Here is a 25,463-nt window from a genome sequence, read left to right on the forward strand (position 1 = left end):
CTGGTCCAACCTTCCTGCTCAAGTAGGCACACCTAGAGCATGTTGCACAGGGTGGCATCTAGGCRGGTTTTGAAGACCTCCAGAGAAGGAGACTCCACAACCTCCCTGGGCAGCCTGTTCCACTGCTCTGTCACCCTCACAGGAAAGAAGTTCCTCCTCACCATTATGACTCTTGCAAGTATTGCTCCTTGACACATCTTTATGCTGGAATGTGCTAGGCAAATATTCAGCAGCTTGAAGTTCCATGAGAACTTCTGATCAGTCTATTTGGCTCCCAAAATATATTTCAGATCCTTGTTGAAGTTTCAGCCCTTCTCCTTAGGACAATAATGTGAGCTGGATGAGGGACATAAAATTACATTAGCTCACATTCTTAAATAAGGAGCTTTGTTAAGGAAGTGTAGGAAGTCTGTAAGGAAGTGTTAAGGAAGTAGGGCACAGATTTTGAGGAATAAATGGAGGACTAGGGAGCTGACAATGCAGGGGAGTCTTTGTTTTGAAATCTGATACAGATTTCATTAGGAGCCAAGATGTGGGCTTTTTTAATTTGCCTTCATGCTTTTTTGCTCTAGTCAAATATGTGATTCCCCTGTATGTCATTCAACTGACAGCCTTATATTTAAAGTGAGGACAAGAATACTCTTGCTGTATTTGTACTCTCACAAAACACTATTTATCTAGAATATTAATTCAAGCCCTCACATTTTATGTGACTTTGATGATTTTCTTTCAGTCAAGTAATAACTCAGTTGGAAAAAATGAAAACAATGAAAATATTTAAAAATAAAAAGCAGAAACTGTTCAGACAGATGACTATAAAATCAGAAGGGAAATAAGAAGTTATATTTTCTAAATAGTCAGACGTGTTTCTTCTAAATATATAACCCTTCTTCTGTGGAAAAAAAAAAAAAAAAGTAGGTAAACTAATGCTAAGTGAAGGTTTCTCTGTTTTTGCTAGTACCTGGTAGAATTTATAGACAGAGATCTATTCCAAAAAGAGTTCAGTGTTATGCAGAAGTCTTTGTCAGTGATCCAGCTCTTCAATATCGTCATAAGATGTATCTTCAAGATGAGGGGATGAACCCTTTTTCTCAGTCTCAGAGGTCCTGTTTCCTGGTGCATGAGGATTCCAAACTGAAAATGTAAAGGGAAGAACACAGAGATAAATGCACATTCTGTATGTATTTCCTCTACATGCTTGTGCAACTGGTAGCAGGGGTGATCAGTTGTCTCCTGTTGATGTGAAAACTATGTATGTACATGCTGTGGAAGAGCTGAAGATCATAGGACAATTATGGTTGGAAAAGATCTTCAAAATCATCAAGTCCAACTATAAACTCAACACCACCATACCTGCTAAACCATGTCCGTAAGTGCCTCATCTATGCATCTCTTGAACACCACAAGGGACAGTGTCTCCACCAATTCCCTGAGCAGCCTGTTCCAATGCTTCACTCTTTCTGTGTAGAATTATTTCCTAATATTTAACCTGAACCTCCCCTGGTGCAACTTGAGGCCATTTTCTCTTGTCCTATTGGCAGTTATTTTGGAGAAGAGACCGACTCCTGCTTCACTACAACCTTCCAGGTTGTAGTATTTTGTTGTAGGCTGTAGTAGGTTGTTTTCRGGTAGTTGTAGAGAGCAACAAAGTCACCCCTGAGCCTCCCCTTTTCCAGCCTAAATAATGCCAGCTCTAAACAAATAGAGCTCCCTCAGCTCTTCCTCATAAGGTTTGTGCTCCAGCCCCTTCACCAGCTTTGTTGCCCTTCTTTGGACACACTCCAGCACCTCCATGTCTTTATTGTAGTGAGTGCCCCAAAACTGAACACAATATTTGAGGTGAAGTCTCACCAGCACCGAGTACAGGGGGAGAAAATCCATTGTCTAATCCTGTCTCCCTCTGCATTCACACATACCCCAACATCATCTGTTCCCAGAAACGAGGTTACTGATCTAACTTGGAACATTTCTAATAAAGACAATTCTTCAATATCCCTTATGTTTTTTTTCTGCCTTACTGTACTTCAGTACATCCTATGGTTTACTGCCCTATTACAAAGCTCTTTGTGAACAACAGAGGTTGTCAATACAACCATGACGTTCTATGTGAAGTCAGCAGCAGCACTGCTCTTTTGTCCTCACCAGTCTGTGAATCCCCATTTCCATCAGTATCTTCAGTGACCACAATGATTTCCTGATCATTATTCTCAGAGAGAGGATCATCTTTTGGTTCAGGAGCTTCTGTCACATCATCATAATTATCTTCCAGAGTATTTCCAGACAGTGAAAGGACTTCTGGAACAGTAACAGGCATTAAACTTAATGGAAAGAGATCTTCTCCTAAAGACAGCAGTAAATAATGATCCAGGGATAAATGCTAATAATTCTGACATGATCAGAATGATAGGAAACCAAGAATCCCCCTGCTGATTTAAAGCTATTCCGAACTACAATGATATGTCTCTAATAATGGTTATACTTTACTGTAGCATGTAGAAAGCACAAACTGAGCACAGAGGATGAACAGGAGGGGAAGGAAGAAGATATGGTTGCCTTTGTGCAGCACCCACTTCCTATTCTTTTCATTACTTTACTATCTTCTGAATTTTACTGAAATAGTTAAGCAGGTGCCCAGGCCTCCTGTTTATAGACATGTGGTCACAAGCTTTGGCCAAACCTTTGGAGAAAAATATCTGCATTTTTTCCTATCTCTGTCTTTCTCCATTGCCTCTGGAAGAGAGAACCAATGAAACCAGCCACATATGTTAATGAAGGAGAGCTGCTACAAAGCAGAAGCCTGTTCTTGCGGAAATTTCCCTAGTATCTACCATTCAATCTACCAGAAATATCATGGAGCCAAAGACCAGGAAGAGCTGAAGAGAGCCAGATGCAAGTGTACTTTGAAGTCACCTGAGTGGACAGAACTGGAGGAAACTAGGAATGTTCCCACCAGTAGGAAAGCAAACTGCTCTTTCTTAAGATTCAGAGATCTCAGGGTAACAGAGTAGAAAAATCAGAAGAGTTTGCTCAGCATAATTCCAAACACTTTATTCTTGAAATTATTCTGGAAGGTAAATAAAATCTAGACTGACAAGCAGTCAGCTCCTTGATTCCTCAAGATGTGTGTACCCTGTGGTTCATACTTACCTGACAGTCATCTCTCAGGGAATCTTTGTCTGTTTTAGGGTTATATACATCAGCATGCACACATAAAATTAAAAGTTACTCAAAGAACTCTCACTTCACTTGATACTTATTCTCAATATTGAATATTAATGAGAAAATTATTTGGAATAGCAAGTTAAAAAAATGATTTTGCATACTAAAAATAAGTTTTTAAAAATCCTTAATAAAATAGAAGAAAACACAATTGACAGAACGGCAGAGTGTTAGGGATATGCACAAAAACTGCTTGTGCATTTTGAAATTGGGTTCATTCAGAGTAGGCAATTATCTGATTAGTTCTAAGAAAATGGTAATTGTTTTCCAAACCCTCACTCTCCTCTTTTTTTTTTTTCACATGAAAATAAACATCTGCCAAACTGCACTTTCTATTAGATTATTCACATGAAAATTCCTTTATCAACTCCAATGGTATGCTCATATTCTTATTTTAAGCATGTTTTTTTCTTGGTCTTCATTTTCTCCATGTATCTCAGAAAGGGAGCAACAGGTTTCAGCCACAGTTTTGTTGGGTTGGCGTGGCTGGATCCTGTGAAAACTGCAATACTCCCAGCAAATATTTATTTACCACTTCTTTAGAAAAGCCTTGTATATGAGATTATATGACACTTTAACCACAGATTACTTCTTTATTTATTCCCATCTTAAATGACTGTTTGTTCTGAAACGCAGCAAAAGCAATTTTTCTTGACCCATACTGGTCTGTACTCCGTTGCTGTAGTGTGTGAATTATTTTCAGGAGTGAAGTTTGCAGAGCTGAGTGCACAGGAAACTGCTCTCCTCAAATTTGCAAACTGTTCAGTTACCTTGTAGGCTTGGAAGCTACGAAGTTTCGGACAGGCATCTGGATCACCAGAAAGAAATAACTTGTGTGGGTTCCCCTGACAAGAACAAGATGCACAGACCTGAAAGGGCGGTCATCTGCTGCTTCTCCCTCGTCAGGTTATAATTGATTTCTTCATAGACGGCTTCCGAGAAGGGGTTAAAGTAGCCTAAAAGTAAAAGGCTGTTACCATTCTCACACAGGCTCTGTTCATTCCCAGACTGAGGTGATGAAAGGGAGTGACCCAASAGGGCCTACATGGCCTTGTTGCAACCTACAAAGTCACAGAGAGTTGCTGACAGAACGGGCTTGGAGAAAACTCCCCTGACAAGGAGGAGGTATTGGATGGGTGAACAGGTTGATTTACAAATCATTTGAATTTGTACACTATTAAATCAGTGCTACAACTAGAAATTTGACAATTGTGTTAGTTGTGCGTATTCTAGTTGCTACACCAGTTATATACCCTAAAAAAAAGCCAGACATTAGTCAGGTGGTTGTCCTCCCTGGTGTCATTGCTTCCCACTTAAACTGTTCCTCTTCACTGGTGTCCTTTTCCACTGTCATGTGGAACCTCCCATCTCCTGCTCTCTGTTCCTCTCCTCACAGGTGTCAGCACAGATGTGCACTGAACAGGGCAGGGCTGAAGTCTCCCATTGCTCCTCTTGGCTACTGCAAGCTCCCACTTGTACCTTGGGGTTCTTCCCATATCAAAAAGTGAGGAAAGGCTCAGCAGGACTGTAGCTGATGCTCACCTCGTCTCCTCCCCCAACTTCACTAGCCATTCAAACACCCAGTCACTTCAAGGAGGGACAAACCTCTCTTCTGTGCCCTGGCACTCTGGAACTGTCTGCAGAGAATGGCAAGCACCAGGCAGAGAAGGATCCCCAGGATAATGCAGAGAATGACAGGTGTTGTGACTCTCTCACTCTGTTTTACAGGTCGACGGGGCTGATCTGAGTGGAAATGAACAAGGAAGAGTTAAAGAATCTGGTGGCCCTAAAGACTGCTCCTCTGTGCCTCCTGCTGTACCCTTGCTAGAAAGGTGATGAGTGTGTTAGAGGCAGGTTACTTGCTGCCTGTTTTTGCTTGAAGAAGCTAGACTAAAACAGCTGAGGATAGTGCCACTCAGCCCTCCTTTACTCTGCGAAATTCCCCCAGAGAATTTGGAGCATATTGGTGGCTTCCATGCTGTGCACTGTCTGGACATTAAACGCGCATTCGATAATGGAAAGAAAGTGGAAAGGGAATATTTCACCTGCTGTAGTGGGTGATGATGTTGTTTCTGTCACACCTGCAAAAGAAAGGAAGAGTCTAGATTAAGGAAGAGGTAACTCTGCTCTCCAGATTTGTGTAATGAACTGAAGGATCAGTCACTAACCAGAACAATCCACTGCAGCATCTTCCTTATGATCACAATTCTTGTTGGATAAAAACTGGGTAGGACAGTCCCAAAGAGACAGCTCTGTCCCTTTGCAGTGCACTTTTTCCAACCAGATGGGACCAGTCCCTTTCCCAAAAGCAGCTTCACTCAGAGCAGAGACAGCAGATCCACAACCCAGCTGTCTGCATACAACCTTAGCGTCTGCCATGTCCCAGGAATCATCACAGATTGTTCCCCAAGAGCCTTGATGCCAAATCTCCACTCTGCCTGAGCACCCATCTTCTCCTCCTGTGACACGTAACTTCTCCCTATCTGCAAAAACCAGAAATCTTCTATATAACTTGAAAAGCAGGAATGTCCAGAGGGACTAAGAAGTTAAAATAGTGACACAACCATACCTGTACAACTTGTAGAGTTTGGACATTCGACAAATGCGAATGGAGTCACTACCCTTTTTCTTCCTACATAAATTAAATACTGAAGTCAATGGTTTGATTATTCTTTGGAAAGAATAACAGAGTAGAAAGTAGAACAGAAAAGAAAGAAACAGTAGAACAGAGTAGAAAGAGTAGAAAGAATAACAGAATAGAAATTGCTTCAATATTAATTACCAAGTTAATTTTTCCAGTAATATATATATGACCTATTTTAGTACTTGGTGGATCTATATTTGTCTGCTGCTGTGAATTAAATAATCTTCCTGAAGTTCCATGATGGCTGTGCTTTCTTTCTTTTTAGTTAAGAAAATATTCAGGAGATCTGAATATCATTTCAAAGTAATTTTTGTTATAGTGGGAACCCACAGATAAGGATTACTATTATTAGAGAAGACACCAGAAATGGACCTTGATTCATGCACTTGCATATGTTTATATACATTTGTACCTATTTGCCTTCATGAACGTACACATACATAAATGCATCTAGACTCCCTAAAAGGTATGACCCTATCTTGTATCTCACAGACTATTTACATTTCATAGACTTTTACCATGATTGTGATTTCCTGTGATTTCTGTGATTCCCACTAGATAAATGCCCTGGACAATCTCATTTCTTTTGTATTCACTCATTTATATCAAGAATGCCAAGTAAGAAAAAAGTTTGTGCCATTTTTATGAAAAAAAMCCATCTATACTGGAAAACAAATGAACACAAGGTAAATACACATTAACATCCATGCTTATATGTATGTCTGGGATGGGGGAGATGCATTTGTAATTACCAGTGCAAGAAATATGTGTCTCTTCTGCTCGATTATCACATGACTGAGGATGCCAGGGGTCTGACTGACATTGCCAGAGAGAGCTATGCTGCTCAGAGCACTCAATGTGGTCTAGCCATGTGGGCCCAGAACCTCTGCCATACTGGAAGTCTCCTGCAATTTCTCCAACATCTCCACAGTTCAGGTGTCTGCATACAGTTATTGCAGTGAGTTGAGACATTCGATTGGAGCAAATGCTTCCCCATGTCCCATTGTAGAAAACTTCCAGCCGCCCAGCACAGTCATTGCCATTCACCAGCCTTAGAGACAGGAACTCTAGAAATGAAGACACAAAAATRTAATTCCAAGGGTCTGATTCTGCTAGGAATTTGGCTGTGAAGAGCGAAATACAGGACCTGCCAACAGTCCTATCCTTACTTTGAGTGAGAAAGTGCTAGAGAAAATCACTCAAAAACCCACAAGCTCATAAAATCAAAAATCATGCAGTGATACCCTCTGGATAGCCAGCTTTCACCAGTATCCACAGAGACTTCCRACAGTGATGATGACTTCCTGCCGTTGTGGGCATATTTATTTAAATAATATCAGAATTGTCGTGAGGTCCTCTGGCTAGTTGAAGTTTTGGCACACACAATGGAAGTGTTTACTAGTTTCAGAGCCAGCTGGAATAGGCTGTGACAGGCACATGACATTTGATGTGCCTGCCACACAGTTCATTCTTGCAGCCTGCTGCTGCCAAAACCCTGCTCTTTATGCCCAATATATTCCATCAAGTTTRCATAGATTATAAACCCTTAAGATCATCACAATCCTACACACATACATTATAAGCTCTACCCTTAGTCCCAGGCAATAGATATCGAGATTGTAACAATATGTACAGTAAGTTCAGTAAACTTTTCCCTCTTGCTCTGGGAACCAGATTATGAGGAGCAACATCAAGCTAATCTCAATTTACACTTATTACAAAATGCAGAACTTGTTCCTGCAAAACACATAACCAAGAATATAGCTTATGAGATAAAGTAAGATTACTCTCTTTATCATATGTAATGGCACACATTTCTTTGTCCTGTTTCCAAGGGTTGACCAGTAAGTAATCTCCAGTCCTTGACCAATAAGGAGCCCTTCTTTAGGGATTTTGGCTAGTGCTGACTTCCCATTCCAGATGTCCCCAGGGCTATCTGGTTCTTTACCACTGAGCTGAGCTCAGGTTATATGATTTCCTTCACGACTACTATGGCAGTTTTCAAGCTTTATGAAAACTAGCCACAAAGCTTCCATGAGGTGAGGTTCCCACCTGAATATTTAGGTTTATCTGGGGAAAAATGAGATTTTCTTTCCCTAGGACTTTTTAGCTGATTTTAACCCTTTGCATAGCACTACTTTTCCAGCTGCCTGGACTCTACTACTGACTCTGCTCCATGATCTTGAGACCATTCTTGGATGTCTGTGTTTTTGTGATGACTTCCATTACCCAATTCTTGCCTAAGCAGGAATATCAGATATGTTATTCCCATGAAATTATTATAGAAGCCTAATTGGAAATTACTACTATATAAACCTAATTGGTTTTCTCTGTTGCCTCCAGTTATCATGATTCTCTTTTTTTTGGAGCCATTTCCACACTGTTATCTGCCATCCAAGAGAGTATATACATATACCTGGGACCACTGATGTTCCTGAGGCTATTTTTCAAGGCCATTACTCCTGCAAATTGACTGGACTCTCTAGTTCCTTTGAGGTGGTAGTTTTTTCTGTAGAAAGATTTCAARTAGGGGCTTGCCATCCCTTTTCTTTCCTGCTATGCTTTTACAGGATCTGTCGGCAAACAAACTATATATATTGGCAGCATTCAATTCTTCATTCATTGGGACTTCAGCAACCCGAAGGATTTGGTCTTCCTTGTAGTGTTGATTGACACACTGACAGTGACTGTTGGCCACTGGCTAATGAGCTCAACTAATTCTGGTGTGCAATTTGTACAAATACTGTTTCCTCAAGTGGARTGCCTGCTGCCAGGAAATCACATCCAGTTGTGCCAATAATGTCACCTTCCATGTGTCCCCTTCATATGTCCCCCCCCTCACAGCTGCTGTTCTTTCTTTAATATGTTTGAGCAGAGGCAGCATGTTCTGSCCTGATTGGTTAAAGTTTGGATACACATGGGATGTTTCGGAGCCTATTTCAAGAGCCATCTGTAACAGGCTGTAATTGGCACATGACAGTTCTTGACTTCTTCCCCCACAGGTCACATCAGCACCCTCCTGCTACAGAAACTCTGCTATTAATGTCCTCTACACCCACACGCACTTTTTKGTTCCCGTGCTTTGCCTTGCCTTGACTTGGCTTCTCTTATTATTGCAAAAGCAAGACTTCAGCAACTTTTTTTTTGAAAATTTGTGCAAAGCAAGTGGACATTCTGACCCACGTCCCATGTTTGCAGTCAAGGAGGTCAGAGGCTGTCAAAGCAAATCTCTGCCATTCTCAGTTTCCCATTCATGTACCTTATCCATGCTCACAAAGGTATTCCCTGAACATACCTGAGCAGAGGACTCCAGCATCTTCTTTGTGTCGGCAGTTATGCTTGCCCCATCCCCTGGAGGAACATTCCCAGAGATCAGATTCATCCCCAGTGCAGTTCACATCATCCAGCCAGATGTRCCCTGAGCCCTCTCCAAAATGAGCAGAGGCAAAAGCCTTGATGGCATGCCCGCATCCCAACTGTTTGCAAACAACGTTGGCATCTGATAGATCCCAGGCATCATCACAAACGGTTCCCCAGATGCCGTCATGATAAAGCTCCACTCTCCCAGCACAGCGCTTTGTCGCATTCACCAGCCTGATCTGCCTGCTCCCTGCAGGAAGAAATCCCATTTTGTCAGCATGCAATATAATGACAATGCACAAGTCAGTGTAAAAGGGCTGTATYTTTGAAGCTTTTCCAAGTCATCATGGCCTTGTTATATTTCAGTATTTTTATTTGGATTAGCTGGGCAGAACTCCTGTGATGCTAAGACCACATTAAAGGAAAGGTCTACTTCTGCATCTGTGATACATTTGAACAATTCCTGTGATGCTGGAAACAGCATTTTATCTTGGAAAGCCTGAAAACCTGTTTTCCAAATAATTCATTTTGTAAATACAGCTTCTGTTACAGATGAGGTTACAAAATAAAATAAATGATTTCAATTTACAACAGATTCAATTTACTCTACATAGATGTTTAGAAAGATTGCATGACTCTATAGATAYAGAAATGTCACCTAACAAAACCTAGTTAATTTCTGAATGATGGAATTTGTGGCACATTGAATTTACTTCTGTATTCTATTCTTTCTCTCTGATTTTATTTAAGGCATTCAGATTACAAAAACACTCTGCAAATTACAGTTGTTTCCTYATCGATCACTCATCCCTGAGAAGATAAAAGCATTTGAGGATCACAAGCTCAGACTCTGGTCTCACCTGTTTAAGATCTCGTGAGACCAGATCTCACTAGATCTGGGGCACTGGAGAATGCCTCAAAAGCATTCTGTTCCTTTTGCACAATAACTCACCTGAGCATATCACACCAACGTCCTCAGCAACTCCTACTGGCACTGTTTCAGAATAGGAGGTCTTGCAGAGCATCAGCTGAGTCTCATTTCCAGAACACTGAACACTTCTTAAACCAACAAGACCCGTCCCTCGTTCAGACCTTGAAGGGTAGTARGCTTTATTGGCAATTCCACACTGCAGCTGTCTGCACACCACATGAGCATCTTTAATGYCCCAGTCATCATCCAGGATTCTTTTCCACATGCCATAGAGTGAGATTTCAACTCGTCCGTCACAGCGGCTCTCTCCACCTATAAGTCTGAGTGATTCAGCAAGGCCTGGASTCAAGAATTAGAAAATTAATATTGTCTACTGCTTTTACCTCAGTAAAAATAAYGTGTAGGCAAGAGATGGAAGTCAGATTTCTATATCTGTAGAACAGTAGTCCTCTCCGCTGATCAAACAAAGTCTCACTCAAGGTTCTGCTTGCCTCCATGCATGCACAGGTCTGCAGTGCAAAAATYGTCTGGAAAAAAAGGGTTTCTGCAGCTCAAAGGCTACATCCTGTGAGGAGTCTGGGACAGTGTGAATCTTTCTGGAGGAGAACCCTATTAAAGAAAGTGAGTATGCTGAAAGCCTTAGAAGTGCATGCTGCACATTGACAGCACTCTAAGAAGGGAGCCGAGTGACAGCAGTCTGCACTGGACTATGATGAGCATGCCCTGCCAGGATTCTCCATCTAGTTTTCCTGCAAAATGTTAACTGTGCCAAAAAAAAAATAAAAAAGAAAAGCCTTGCTTGTTCACCTCCAGTTCACCTCCATGTGCAGCATGTTGGTGACATATAAGCAATAAATCACTCCAGTATTCATCAGAAACTACCAAAATAAAAAGGCACATAAAGTGTCTATTATATTTACTGCAAAAGTGAGGATTTCCCATAATTCTCTCAGTCAAAAGATGATTTTAATATTGTCACATGACAAGTTATTAGTTTWATACACTTTTCAGTATTCGTTTTTAATGAATACTGACAAAATGATAGGTTCACAGTTAAGAGGAAGATTTCTGTGACACAGAAAAGAGAAACTGATATAACTATTTTCTGTGAAAAATCTTTGTAAGTCTGCRTTCATACTGTGATCTCTGTATTCATACTTCATTTTTCTCTATTGTCTTACACTGATAAGTAGTATGGTGGTGTTTGGAATCTGGTTCTTGATGCAGAATATAATAACAAAGGTTTAACGAAACTTTTGGCTAAAACTTCTTCCTTCAGCTAGTTCTGTCCCTCTCTGTGGCAACAGGCAACTCCAGCTTGAATAAGCTGGAAGAGATGCCCTGGAGAAGTACTGGTTGATATAGGAACAGAATTAAAATCTGTATCTTTGGTGAAGAAACAGGCATTTGTATAAATATTTTGTTTCACTAACAAAACTAAATATTTACTTGCCCATACCTACACATTTGCACATTACACATAGTGCAAAGACTTTATGACAAAAGATGACCACAAGGACACAAAAGGATCAGAAAGGATAAGGGAAGTGAGGACAGAATTTTGTTCATAGGAAAAAAAGTGTATATAGGTGTATAATGGCCACATAGCTTGTACATGTCCTTCATACAGCCATCCCTAGAAGAGATGGAGGCCCTGGTAGGATGAAGGGAGTTTGGAAATTGCAAAGTTCAGCCTCACTATTCACTCTCCTCGACTTGCACCAGTGCAACCTTATTGTCAAGCAAAGCAGGGCTTTTACTGCGTCATCAGATATATCTCCCTGGGGAAGTGAAAGGGGAAGAGGGGAGAAAAAAGGGTAGTAAAGGGAATAAATGCTCTAAATAAATGCTAACACACCAGACCTATGTGAGGCATGCCTAGATCACAAAAACTGCTTTGCTCTGAAACCGCTCTACATAGAAAAGGATATTTCTGACTTACCTGAGCAAACAACAGTGGCTGCTTCTCCGGCTGAACAGGAAGGATTGCCCAAAGTCATGTGAGCACAGTCCCATAAGCAGGACTCAGTTCCTTCACAATGGAAAGCGTCCCTCCATACAGGTCCATTTCCACCCACAAAGCGCTGTCCTGTTTCAATGGACTTTGCGTAGCCGCAGTTCAGCTGATTACAGAGGACACTGGCAGCTTGCAGACTCCAGTGGAAGCCGCAAAGTCTTCCCCATTTGTCTCCATGTCGGATCTCCACTGTTCCAGAGCATGTGGTGCCATTCACCAACCTAGCCCCTGAACACCCTGAGCAGGAGAGAAAGTGAGTACTAAAGTGGTATATTGCTAACTGCTCATGGGAATAATCTGAAGGTGACTGGGAAGTAGGAATGGGTTTTCCTTGGCACTCAGGGCTAATAATTGCTCTACAAGGTCACAGGAATTTCCATACTTCATAATACCTATACTTCAGTCACTTCCATTTTACTGAGAATGAATAGAAATCCAAATATGGACTCCTTTGCAGTTTTTATACTGAGGGCATTATATTTCAAGATAAATAGGCATTGAGTGAAGTCTCATCTTCAGACCCTGACCTATGCAGTCTCCAGCCATTGCTCCAAGGGAGAACTTATGCTTGGCCTCAGCCAAGCTAAGGGCTGGAGTCCTTGCCTGAATTATGTTTTCGCTGCATCTGCCTCCAGGCCTGTCTCTGGTTCTATATCCAGATGCTCCTGACTCATCTCCCTGGATGGACCTTGGATCTGATTGGTTACTTTGACTTGTCTGGGACTGTTGATGGACCAGCATCTTCCTCTGTGTTTGTATTGTGTTTTCAGATGCTCTGGACTATGCATTGACAAGGAAATTACACATGCTGTGACCGCCCTCTATTCCCCTTTCATTCTCCTTTGTGAAGCATCCTGCTCTGATTGTTCATTGGCGCTAGGAGCATTTCACGGGGAGCAACCTTGTGGCACACGGTACCACATGGTACATGTGGGCCTTGTGTGCAGCTTCAACTCATGGAAATGCCTGTAGCAGCAGGCAAAAGATGCGGCTTGGCTCTACAGATACCCCCTTGGACTTAGGGTTCATATCTGTCTCAATGAAGGAATTCTTCARTTTGCTTCTTTTTCTTTCCTGCTGCTTACCTGAACACACCACACGAGCATCTTTTCCAGCAGGGCAGTCAGTGTGACCCAGCCTACTGACACGACAATCTCTCGGCCATGAGCCATTCTTTTCACATCCAAATGTGCCATTCCAGAAGGACCCATTTCCTACCCCAAAGTATTGTCCACTTGGGATCGATAGAGCAACTCCACAGTCCAGCTGTTGGCAAAGGGCATTGGCAGCTGGAAGGTCCCACGTGTAGTCACAAAGGATTCCCCACATGCCTCCATGAAGAAGTTCTACTCTCCCTGAACATGTGGTAGTGCCATTTGCCAGTCTGTACCCGCCATAGCCTGCAAGAAGAATGAAGGGACTTAATAGCAATATTTTTCTTGTGCTATTCCTTTGGAAATGGTAAGGAAAATATAGCTACATGGGACTAGCACCTACTCTGCTCCAAGCTGTTGGGGAGACTGTTTGACCAGATGACTCATAAATCAGTTTCAAAACAACAGTCATTATTGTCCATGTCTGCACTACTTGATTTAAAGTTCTGTGACTCTCTAAATTCAGTCTCTCCTCTCAGCACAATACTGCAGCCTTTAACACGGTAACTTGCAGAATCTGTTCCAGCATTTATGTGCCTTTGAAACACGTGGGAAACTCAGAGCAGGAGATAATGAGTACTATTCTTACTCTCAGTAGCAGCTTATGTCACATTACTGAGTGTTAGCAGCTTATGTCACATTACTCAGCGTGCAGCAGCTGTGGTGTGCTGACCCTAAATTTTCTTCTCTGCCACAGCATAAGGCTCTGAGCACAGCAGGCCATTCACATCAGCAGATTCACAGCAATGTAGTTCTGGTATGTCTAGGACTGTGGGGTCTAAGACGCTAAGTACTCCAACAGTGCTCCATGCAGATGAGCTTATCTTCTCAAACTTCCCTTTTACTGTCCAAGCTGTTAGCTCATTTTTGCTTTATACTTCCTCTAATGAGATTTTCCTCATGCTGGATTTCCTCCTTGTGCTGTGAATCATGGAGAAGGACAGAAGTAGCAGCAAAGAACTGTCAATCATTGACATCTAAATTGAGCTATCTGGCTGCCACAGCTACCCAACAAAGGGCTACAGATGACCTCAATTAGTGGAACACTGTTTAAGGCAGGGCTAAATCAGACTGCAGCACTTCAGCTGCAAAATGGACATGTTATATGACAAGGAATTGCCAGCAGCTCTGCCCCTATTAAGGTAATCAATTTTGATTTTTGTTCTAAGAAGAAAATCATAGTTGTTACGTATATGTCATATGTTATTATATAATCACTTTTTTAGTGGGTGACTCTAACCTGTTTAGAGCCCCCAATACAGAAAAGCAGACATGACTGTCCAAAGTGTTTAAATAATGACACCTAGCATTCATAATAGCTGTCATCCAGGCCTCTAGGCCAGCTTTTCTTGTAAGCATTTGTGACTTCTACCTTCTATCACCTTTTGGAGGTAATTCATCCTCACAGTTGCATTAACCAAAGCATTAGGGATTAACATGAACACATCAGAGCAGAAAATAAACTCAATTCTCAATGTTCCTGGTTGTCTACTCTGGCCCCTGCTCCTCTTATCTTTATAAGAAAGACAAGGAAGCAGTTCTGAGCACAAGAGAGCCTGTTCCTTTATAGTAAGAGAAATGACAACCCTTTGAGATTGCCATTCCTGGTGCAGAAGCTGACACTCAAGCAAGTGAACGAGAGATTTTCAGGCTGCTCTCCTTTACTTCCTTGTTTTCCTTGGTGTTGTAGAGAAGCAGTCAGGAACCCTCTGAGGGCCACACAAATATGCAGAGACTCTGAACAGGCTAACAGGAAGAAGACATGTAGGGCAGATGTAAATTAGGACCATCAGTCCAAAGCCTTACCTGAACATAAAACACTGGCGTCATGGGAACATGTCTTACTGTGGTGCAAAATCTTGGCACAATGTGCGAGGTGAGTCTCATTCCCGATACACTGGAACTCTTCCTGCCAGATCAGCTCATGTCCTGCTTCAAAGTGAGTTCCTCTCAAGACACCTACAGCCTGGCCACACTCTAACTCATTACATATAACAGAAGCAGCTTTGAAATCAATATGTGAATAACAGACCATAGCCCAGCTTTCTTCTTTCCTTACTTCCAGATGTCCTGAGCAGGCACTGTCCCCTCCTGTCAGATGCAGCCCAGAGAAACCTAAAAACATTCAAAAAAATTMACACTGAGGGTTGGTTGACCTAACCTGATCAATGCCATTCCTTYATGGTGCTCACTTCTCAAAGGGCCAGTGACACTTAATTAAACATTGTGGCAATTTCTGTATGCCACTGGTAAAAAAAAATTACAGTGTAGAGTGTGAAAAGGCTAAATCTTGAGCAAGTATTTGAGAAGCTAAAGATAAGATATGAATGAGAAGATTCAAATTCTAACAACAGAAAGAGTGAGATTTTGAACATTGAACTATTTGTAAAGAGCACCAAGCAGAGACAACTTAAAAGGTAGGGTGTTAATTGGAAGGGGACAGGTTTATTTGTTTGGTCACAGTGCCAGCCCTCCTGGGTGACTTGGCTCCCATAGACTTACTTAAGTGTCTCTGCTCATCACTCCATGAGCTGCAGATTTCTGAGAAACAAGTTGTTCTGAAAACTACATAACTGTGCTTCTGTGACACTCCTGAGTTAGGATGCCCTGCTGCACTCCAGCTGCTTTTGTGTATAGGCAGTTCAGCACCTGTACCTTGCCTCTTTTCTTCCTCTGGTTACCTCGTCTTCCTGCAAAACTATCCTGTAGTTCAGCATAAAACAACATTTTATCTTTGTTTTCTCAACTCACAGCTCTACTAGCAGTGAAATACTATRAACTATACCAGCATCATCACTTGGTGAGACATTTATTTTACATCTGTTTCTTGTTAGCATATATGATGTGAATATCATGATAGATTWGCTTTGGTGCTGTTCAGATAATTACTATTAATTACAATTAATTACAATTATTATTGTAACTGTGAAAAGTCATGGAAACTAATGAAAAATTATGCAAGGARCAGTGGTAACAGGTGTAAAATGGAAAGTAGCAAAGCCAATTATTGATTGCTAATTTTGAGGGGGCTCTTTTGACATTAATTCAGGCTTTCTCTGAAACAGAGCAGAGACATTCCATTGTAGGATTATCACATGGCTTACGTATTACTATTTTTTGGTCTTTCATCAAAATACTCAGTTTTAGTAAATCTACTCCTTGMTCTCTTTATAAAGGAAAAGAAAAGGTAAAAAGAAAATAAAGAAAAAAACAATCTCGATGTGCCTGATTTTATCGATCTTTACATGTGCATTAAGTTTGAATGTAAGCTATATCCAAGCTATTCACATGTACTGCACATGTGCTGCAGTCATACACCTTATGGACAATAACTGTTTTCTGAAGTAGCCAGAATTTTTACCCATGTCAATGGAGACTGCTTTGTGAACTTAATGCAATTAAACACACTAGGCAACTTTACAGACTGCAGCCTACAGAAAGAAATCTTATTCAGCGGAAAGACTATACAAACATAACGTGACAGAAATCCAAAATAAAAGAATAAAATCATTTATGCAAGAAAATGTGTTCAAAAAAAAATTATCAGAAATGACAGTATAAAACCACTGGAAAATAAGTCTTGATGTTATGGGTAAACATTTTTCTTCAATAAATATAAGAGGACTCTCAGTCTAGGTGAATTATTAGTTTCTTCAGGACCAAAAGGAACAGTTAATAGTAAGGGTTCAAAGACTGTTTATAGCATGAAAAAAAATCCAGACAGTAGAACCTAAAGTTAACTGTGAAGACTAATCATATTGCCAATATCAACTAATCATATGCCAATAAACCTTTGGCACATCAACAATGGCTACATAGCCCCAGACTGAGACTTAAAGACATGGTGGCCCTGGTGGCATTCTCCTCAATTCTGCTGGTGAAATGAAAGGGCCTGGGGGAGGTTTGGACAGATCCCTTGGTCAACGCATGACTGCATAGTTAACATCATTAAAGGGTCTTTAAAGGACCCATTTGGAGGATCAAGGCCTTCTGGGGAGATACAGGATGAACCTGACTGCTAACAGGCAAGTCAACTACATGAGGGAGTTTTTAAACTAGGAATATGAGGACAGGGAGATTATGACCCATAGTTAAATGAGGTGGAGATGGACAGGAGTGAAAATCAAAGGGTGCAGGATGATGGGAATGAAAAAGACCTCAGGAATGATATAGAAAAGATGGGTACATACACCCATCTCAAGTGTATGTACACAAGTGCACACAACCAAAGGAAAAAAAAAAAAGAGAAACTAAAACTCCATACATGGTCATAAAACTATGGTATTGGAATAACCTGAAATGTGTTGAGACAGCTTGCATGGCTGGGGTGCTGTGCTGATACAAGCTTTTCATGGAAAATATACAAGCAAGATGAGAAGTGAAGATTGTCTTCTATATGAAGAAGCAACTCAAATACATGGAGCTGTAACCGAAATTTGTGCTTTAACTTCATGTAGCATGAGGCACTTAAAGACATGGTTTAGTAGGCATAGTGGTGATGGGTTTATGGTTTATGGTTGGTCTTGATGATCTTAAAGGTCTTTTCCAATCATAATGATTCTATGATTCTATGATTCTCAGCTTACGGGGAGATCTGGAAAAGAGCAGCTATATTGTCTAACAGAACATTTTCTTGCTCCTCTGTCTACATCTCCTTTTTTTTTTGGTCCCTTCTGTCCAAATTCAAGGTCAGCAGTGCTCTTGTTCTTTGGAAGAGCTGTGGTAGAAGCATGTAGCGCTGCACATTACCTCCTGACACATACCCCTTTCTCAYGCTTTTCCGTTTTGCAGCTGGGCACTGTTCTTTTTCTAAATGATGTACACAAAAATTGCCTTCTGCTTCTGATAAAATTGTCATTGCTGTGCCTATGGAAAATAAACATATTACCTGCAGATAGCAGAAGTTTTAACATTGGTATGGCCTGTTGGTAGAGAAAGTCATAGTCTGGATAGAGAACTGGCTGGATAGCAGAACTCAGGGTTGTGATAAACGGGGTCAAGTCTAATTGGAAGTCTGTGGCCAGTGGTGTCCCCTAGAGGTCGGCACTGGGTCCAGTTCTATTCAACTTATCAATGATTTTTATGAGGGAACAGAATGCACCCTGAGCAAGTTTGTGGATGATACCAAACTGGGTGGAGTGGCTGACACTCCAGAGGGCTGTGCTGCCATTCAGAGGAACCTGGACAGGCTGGAGGGCAGACAGGAACCTCATGAGTTTCAATAAGGCAAGTGCAGGGTCCTACACCTGGGGAGAAATAACCCCAGGCACCAGGACAGATTAGGAGTTGACCTGATGGAAAGCAGCTCCGCAGAGAGGACCTGGAAGTTCTGTCTGACAACAAGTTACCCATTACTCAGCAACGTGCCCTTGTGGCCAARAAGACCAATGAAATCCCAGCCTGCATTAGGAGGAGTGTTGCCAACAGGTTGAGGAAGGTGATCCTCCTCCTCTCCTCAGCTCTGGTGAGGCTGCATCTGGAATATTGTGTGCAGTTCTGGGCTCTTCAGTACAAGAGGGATGTAGAACTTCTAGAAAGGGTCCAGTGATTAAAAGACTGTAGCATCTATCTTACAAGGAAAGACTAAGTGAGCTAGGTCTGTTTAGCCTARAGAAGAGAAGATTGGGAGGAGGTCTTATCAACATGTACAAATACCTGATGGGAGAATGTAAAGAAGATAGGACCAAACTCTTTTCAGTGGTGGCCARTAACAGGACAAGGGGTAATGGGTACAAATGAAACACAGGAGGTTCCATCTCCAAATGTGAAAGAACTTCTTTACTGTAAGGGTGACAGAGCAGAGAAACAGGCTGCGCAGAGAGGCTGTAGTCTCCTTTGCAGATCTTCAAAACCCACCCAGAAGCAAMCCTGTGCAATGTTCTCTAGGTGTTCCTGCTTGAGCAGGACGGTTGGACTAGATGATCTGTAGGGGTCCCTTCCAGCCTCAACCATCTTGTGATTCTGTGATAGAGAAAGACCTATAAGCTGAGTTAAAAATTAGTCCCTTTCCTTCATGGGATTTTTCTATTATGGAAAGTTTGATGGCTTCTTACCTGAGCAGATCACTCCAGTATCAAAATAGTGAGGGCAGTTAAATACACCCCATCCTGGATTTGAACAGTTCCAGAGAGCAGATTCATCACCACGGCAATCAACTCGATACAGCCATGTTGGTCCAGATCCTTCTCCAAAAGGAGCTCGGTTAAGAGCCTGAACAGCAGATCCACATCCGAGCTGCTTACAAACAACCTCAGCATCTTCTATCTTCCAGTCACCATCACATACAGTCCCCCACTGCTCATCATGCTTTATTTCCACTCTCCCAGCACAGGGATCAGGTCCGTTAACTAGCCTCAATTCATCATCACCTTCATATACAAAGACAGAAAARAAGTTATGGAGCTTCAATACTATTTATTATCACAACTGGTAAATTACAATATTAATCTTAAATATGAAGTCAACTTTGATAGATTTGCATTTCTAAATAGCTGCACATGACGTTTGAAGTTTAGGAATTGTGTTTGCACTCTCAAGTTTGAGCTAATTACACTGCTAAAATGTAAGCTATTTCTAATGCTAGACAAATTTTCTCTCCCCCTGTGCACTCAGGTCTGGGAAATACCCCTGCTGTGTGTTTCATTAAAGTTTAAACAGAAACATCTCCTTTTTCTCTGTTGTTCTGCCGTGCCTGAGGATACTCACCTCAAAACGTCTGCTGGGCACCAGTTTCTTCATTCCCATCCCAAATATGTTGTGAAGAAGCAACTGTCACGTTTGCCTCAACTCTCAGACAAAATATTACTTGCAACTCACTGTTTCCAAACTCTTTATCTCTTCCCTCTTCCTTAGCCCTTGTTAGGGGATCCCATAAAGAGGGGYACCTGAGCATAGAAGAGGGCTTCTTACATAGATGTCATTAGTGAATGGGAAACTATTCTGGGAGTTGCAGGAGCTAAGAGTTCAATTCTTTTCTGCCATTCATGCTCCACTATATCTTGGAGTGGGACTGATCCCCCAAGGACCATCTATCCCTGCTGCCCTCCTTTTCCTGTTCCTGCCATTCTGTGTGTCTCAGCTTCTAGGTCTCCTTCTTCCAGTGGTAAGGATACACAGCTCACAGTCCTCTGACCTGAAGCCCCACATAATAGCATTAAGGTCATCACAGATCATACAACTCTTGTCTGATAGAAAAGATGTGCATGAGGTTTCCTTGCTTGACAATGTTGGCTGGCTAATATAGACAATTCAAATGATTATGCAGTAGCCTAGTAAAAGAATGCAGGAAGAATTTTGTTACATTCAAATACAGGAATGATGGGGATATAGAATAAGCTCCTAGGAATGTGAGCAACAAAAAGTTCTTCTAGGAGAACCCAAGGAACACAGAGGGAAAGGTTTGTGTCTCCATCTTACACAGATATGGAAAACATTGGGAATCCTGATGTGTATAGCCTAAGACATAATCACATGTTAAAAAATAYGTTGAGGATCTTTTTTCTAGTAAGAAATTTTTATTTTTATTTTTTGAATGTCTGTTCATAAAAAAAAAATCTTTATTTGCCAAAAAATATATATTTGTTTGAGTAAAAAGGATATATGTTGAGTTAATATTCTGAATTCAGGTTGACATCTGTAGATGTTTGTAAAAACAAATGGTGAAACAAAAGATAATGAGAAGATGCCTTTGTCAAATTCAATTGAGAACAGTCACTGTGTACTTAAGCAACAGCACAGATGACTGTGACCAGCAGGTTCAGAAAATATCTCTGAGCCTTGGTTGTCTTGTGGGCCCAGGTGCCAAAAATTAGGGAGAAGCAGAGATCCAGAACTACTTGCTGGATGTCTAGTTGCTAAGTTGCTAAGCTAAGTGTATAAGCTCAGTTACAGAACATTCATAATGTCATCGTGGGGATGAAGGATAATGTATGTGTGTGAGACACACTGGGGTAGAATGGTGAGTCTTGCAGTGTATGGGTGCCAGCAAACACAGTAGACCAAGACACCCAAGGGACAACTACTAGATAGACTGAGTGTTTAAGTTTGGAGGGATCTATTTCCTAGATATTTCCAACTAACACACTTTCATCCTGATCTGMCACAAAAATAAACAAAATGAGACTACTGTGTTGTTTGTGTCAGTGTTAGTGTTGAATATTTGTGTCTGTGCTTATCTTGCAGCCGGCCATTTATGTACATATATGWGTATTGTTTATGTGTGTTTTTTGTGTGTGCCTAGTAGGAATACGTTATTAGTCTCGTTACTGGTTGGACCTGGGGGTATAGTGCTGCAGCAGCACTGCCTCTATTGTGCCTCTGTAATCAGCACAAGCTAATCCATTTTAAATACATTTACCTTTCGGATCTCTAGTTTTGGATGCCAGGATAAACTATTTTATGTTTTTATGATGAAGCTCAAAGAATGTATTTGTATGTACCCTAAGAGGCCATTATGCTAATATCTCATTTTGCTACATGAAAGAAACTCTAGAGAACATTAACAATATTCCAAAATGCTTTGTGTATGATATAAAAATTTCAGTAGTCTCTAAAATTCACAAAGTCTGCTTGCACATTATCTAGAATATTTTTGTTTGAGGAATCCAATCTACAAGCAGTTGGGTGCACTAGTGTCCATTACGTACTTCCAGATGAGCATATGAACTGTGTCTGCACAGAAAGGATTTTATGTAGTGCATTAATCAGTAATCACAAGCGATTTAAACAGTGATACATGAAAAAGACACAGGCTTTAAACTTTGAGATATCGACCAACCTATATCTCAAAGGAAGAAAGGAACCTGTATCTCAAAGGAAAGGAAGAAAGGTGTGCAATTATCTTGTGGCTCCATTTAAGCTCAACCCTGATCCTTCTGTGCTTTCCTGAACTCTGCTGTAGGTGCCTATCTCCAGCTTTGCCCCAGTTATGCCGGTATCTGGTCGTTGACCCTGACGATCTGTGCTCTGATCTGCAGACTGACTTCCTGGCTTGATCTGGAACCTATCTACCCACCATCAACCTGCTATTCAGCTTGTGATTCTTAAGTATTCTTCACGGCTATCGCAGTTACCCATGATAAACACAAAGCTTAGGGAATWACACTGCAATGGAAAGAAGAAAGGTATCTGAACCCAACCAGGTGTCCAAAAGAAACCTGCAGTACTYTATATGATTCAGCACTGGACAGTGCAATTATACAAATCTTGCAGATAAGCCAGAAAGACTCCTCTCGGAGATCCTCTCAAATTGATGGTACTAAAAGCTCAGGTTAGGTTTTCCATGAAAATAAATTCAAATCAATCTATCTCATCCTCTCACCCTTCCTCAAAAAAGAGAGGTGTTCCTATAGAGCCGAAATACTGCTTACTAAAACAAATTTTAATAATTTTACTTTCAATTTTAAAGTGGATTATTCTCTCATTCCTCATGTATATACAAACATTATTTCACAGCCTGATGCTGATGCAGCATCARTTTCAACAAGCAACGTTCAACAACTAAGCAATTTCCCATTTCTCATTCTAGAGCAAAATTATAGATATAATTCACTAAGATTCACTATAATTCCACTCCCACATGGTTTGTAATATAATTTCTGTGCTGGCACTGCTGGAGTTCACTACAATTTCCTCCTCATCATTTAGCTTCAAAAATACCACAAGTTTCTGGGAGATTATTTAAATGATTGATAACTAATAACTTCTAGAGATCATTTATCTTCAGACTCTTTTCTCAAATTTCCTCAGTAAGAAAGCTTACAACGTATATAGCACCAGCCTCTAGTAACTACAAATACCTTCCTACTTGCTTCTGAGTATAATTTTCCTGTAAAAAATCTTCAAGAATCTAACAGGAAGGTGTGCACTCCTGTTCCCTGATTCCGTTTGACAGTCTGGGCCATATCTGAGCTGTTTCAGCCTTAGCTTGCAACTTACTCCCCAACATCTGTCAATCTCATGCTCTCTCCATGCTGCAGACTCTTTGAAGCCTAGGAAGTGGTTGTGGAAGTGGACTCGGCCAAACTCAGTGGAAACACAGAGCACAGTAAAATTACTTTAACTGCTGTTGGATAAAGACCTGGAGTTATTCACTCTGTCTGGACAGAACTTGACAGAGGAGGCAAGACAGTAGTTTGGATACCCACTTGGTTGCCATTACCAGTTTGTTCATTTAMCAAGAACCTAAGCATTGGCGCTATCGGTTTCATTATAGTCAAACTTGGACTCATTGTCCTACAGGAATGGCTGGTCACTCATGTCTAGAAAAAATACAGAACTATTACAAAGGCTTACTCTTCTTTCAGAATCAAGGAAATATGAATCGAAGATGAAAGTGCAAACACTTTCTTGACACTATGTCTTAGAAGCCGATGGAGAAACAATTTATTTTTCCTGAATTTAAATTTTCTTCCTTGCTCATCATCTTACGCAAAATAAAGCATTTACTTACCCAGAGAGACCCAAATGGAGAGGAGAAGTAACCACAACACTGAAATAGAAGGTTGTGTCTTTCTTGTCATCCTGATTTTATCCTCACATGAAACTTCAGTGTCTGTTAGGCACTGCCTAGACCAAACTTTCTGCAAAGGCTTCTCCGTATCTGACAAGTGACTGTGAAGAAGGAAATATATAGATTTCTGTGCTAGCATCAGCTGCACTAAGGAACCAATAGAAATAATGTTCACCTTTTTAGACTTTACCAATGGATTAATCTCAATCTGAAGGAGCCAAAGCCTCCAATGAAATTCAAAAATTGAAACTATGACCATATTTGAATGATAACGCTTGTGACATCATCATTGATGGGACTAACATTTTTGGTACTGGCACAGCAGTATGTAAAATGGTTATATCTCATCTGACAAAGCAATGTGAATACACAGAACACTGTTCGTTTTATAAATTACTTTGAAAGAGCACAAGGGAAAGAACAATCTTTAAATGTGACCCGTCAATCTGCTTAGGAGTAATTGTGTTCTCACTATAGAAAGTGCAGAAGTGGAGTTCTGTCACTGGTGTTAGTTGTAACAAATGACACTCACKCTTTCTTAGCAGTGTGCACTGATCAGTGTTTCCTTCTTAGTTTGGGTTTGCATGGGTAGAAGATCTTGAAAGACCATCTTCATTAGGATGTGAACTACAACAGTGTCAGTCTCATAGGACTTCCAGTTTCCTGAGTTTTTTGTTGTTGTTTCAGGTTATGTATGATCATCACTGAAAATTCTGTCCACCCTCTCATCCTTTTTAGGACACTGAAGTTAGGGCAAAATTGAAGGCAGCTGTGAATCATAACCACGGCTACTTGACTCATTCTTGGCAACTGGAAGGAGTTGCAGAAGACTGTCCATTTGCACAAGTCTGAATACATAATCATCTTTATGTCACTGACAGATTATTGTCAGTGCTTATGTTGTCTGGTGGCATCTATCTGGTGTTCATCCAGAATTCCAAGTTCAATGACATCCAAGCTGTCAGGGCATTAGTGCACTAACAAGCTCTGCAACCTTTTTTTCCTCTCCTAGGCTTTTGGCTGCTGGTGTTCATGGTTAAACTTCCCTGATACATGATCTGAGAGCTGAATCAACTGTATTCCTTTACAGAAATGGAAATGGGCACCTAGGCCACAGGTTTACATTTCTTATGGAGATATTTCAAGACATGCTGTTCCTGAAGCCTTTCTGCTGGCTGTGATAYGGTGACAGATCTGCCAGCTCACCATTTGAGTTTTATACACTAACACAATWTATCTGAAACTAGGCCAGCTATATAACTACTTGCCCCATATTAGCTCCAGGAAATGTTCTCAGGAGCACTTTTTGCCTGCACTTGCTGGTATCTGGGCTTCTGCAGCAGGACAAGCAGCTCTCCTGTAAACATGTGATAATGTAACCAAGTAAATACCTAGAAATGAACAGGCCACCTCGCAGGCTTGTTGTTGTACTTTTTGTTGTTATTTTCATAGTGGGACCATTAGGAGAGCCTACCTTACACTGAGGAAGGGAATCTCTGGAGGACCATGAGTCAATCAAGAGAGATTAGCTCTGGAAGAGCATGCATGATATTTAGGGTTAGAGTTGAGTGAGCACCATTGTCTCCTTCACTGGACCCTTTTGGCACCTACCTCTATGGGTACTTCTG

The 25,463-nt window shown here is 41.0% G+C and overlaps 1 protein-coding gene across 1 annotated transcript; it reads right to left on the reverse strand.

Annotated features, from left to right (window-relative positions):
- Positions 1–1,024: 1,024 nt before the first annotated feature.
- On the reverse strand, positions 1,025–23,845 carry LOC112951700 (antigen WC1.1-like). The gene is made up of 15 exons (XM_026044446.1): positions 23,776–23,845; positions 19,379–19,693; positions 15,132–15,440; positions 13,257–13,571; positions 12,097–12,408; positions 10,176–10,493; positions 9,159–9,473; positions 6,616–6,930; positions 5,789–5,851; positions 5,388–5,702; positions 5,265–5,300; positions 4,825–4,962; positions 4,089–4,175; positions 2,143–2,295; positions 1,025–1,134 (listed from the first exon to the last, which is right to left on the reverse strand). Exons 1-15 carry the CDS (start codon positions 23,843–23,845, stop codon positions 1,025–1,027), a joined length of 3,171 nt encoding a protein of 1,056 aa, XP_025900231.1.
- Between the last annotated feature and the right edge of the window lie 1,618 nt (positions 23,846–25,463).

This window comes from Nothoprocta perdicaria, unplaced genomic scaffold (assembly GCF_003342845.1).
Source record: "Nothoprocta perdicaria isolate Ctin4 unplaced genomic scaffold, notPer1 scaffold_366, whole genome shotgun sequence".
NCBI classification, from domain to species: Eukaryota; Metazoa; Chordata; class Aves; order Tinamiformes; family Tinamidae; genus Nothoprocta; species Nothoprocta perdicaria.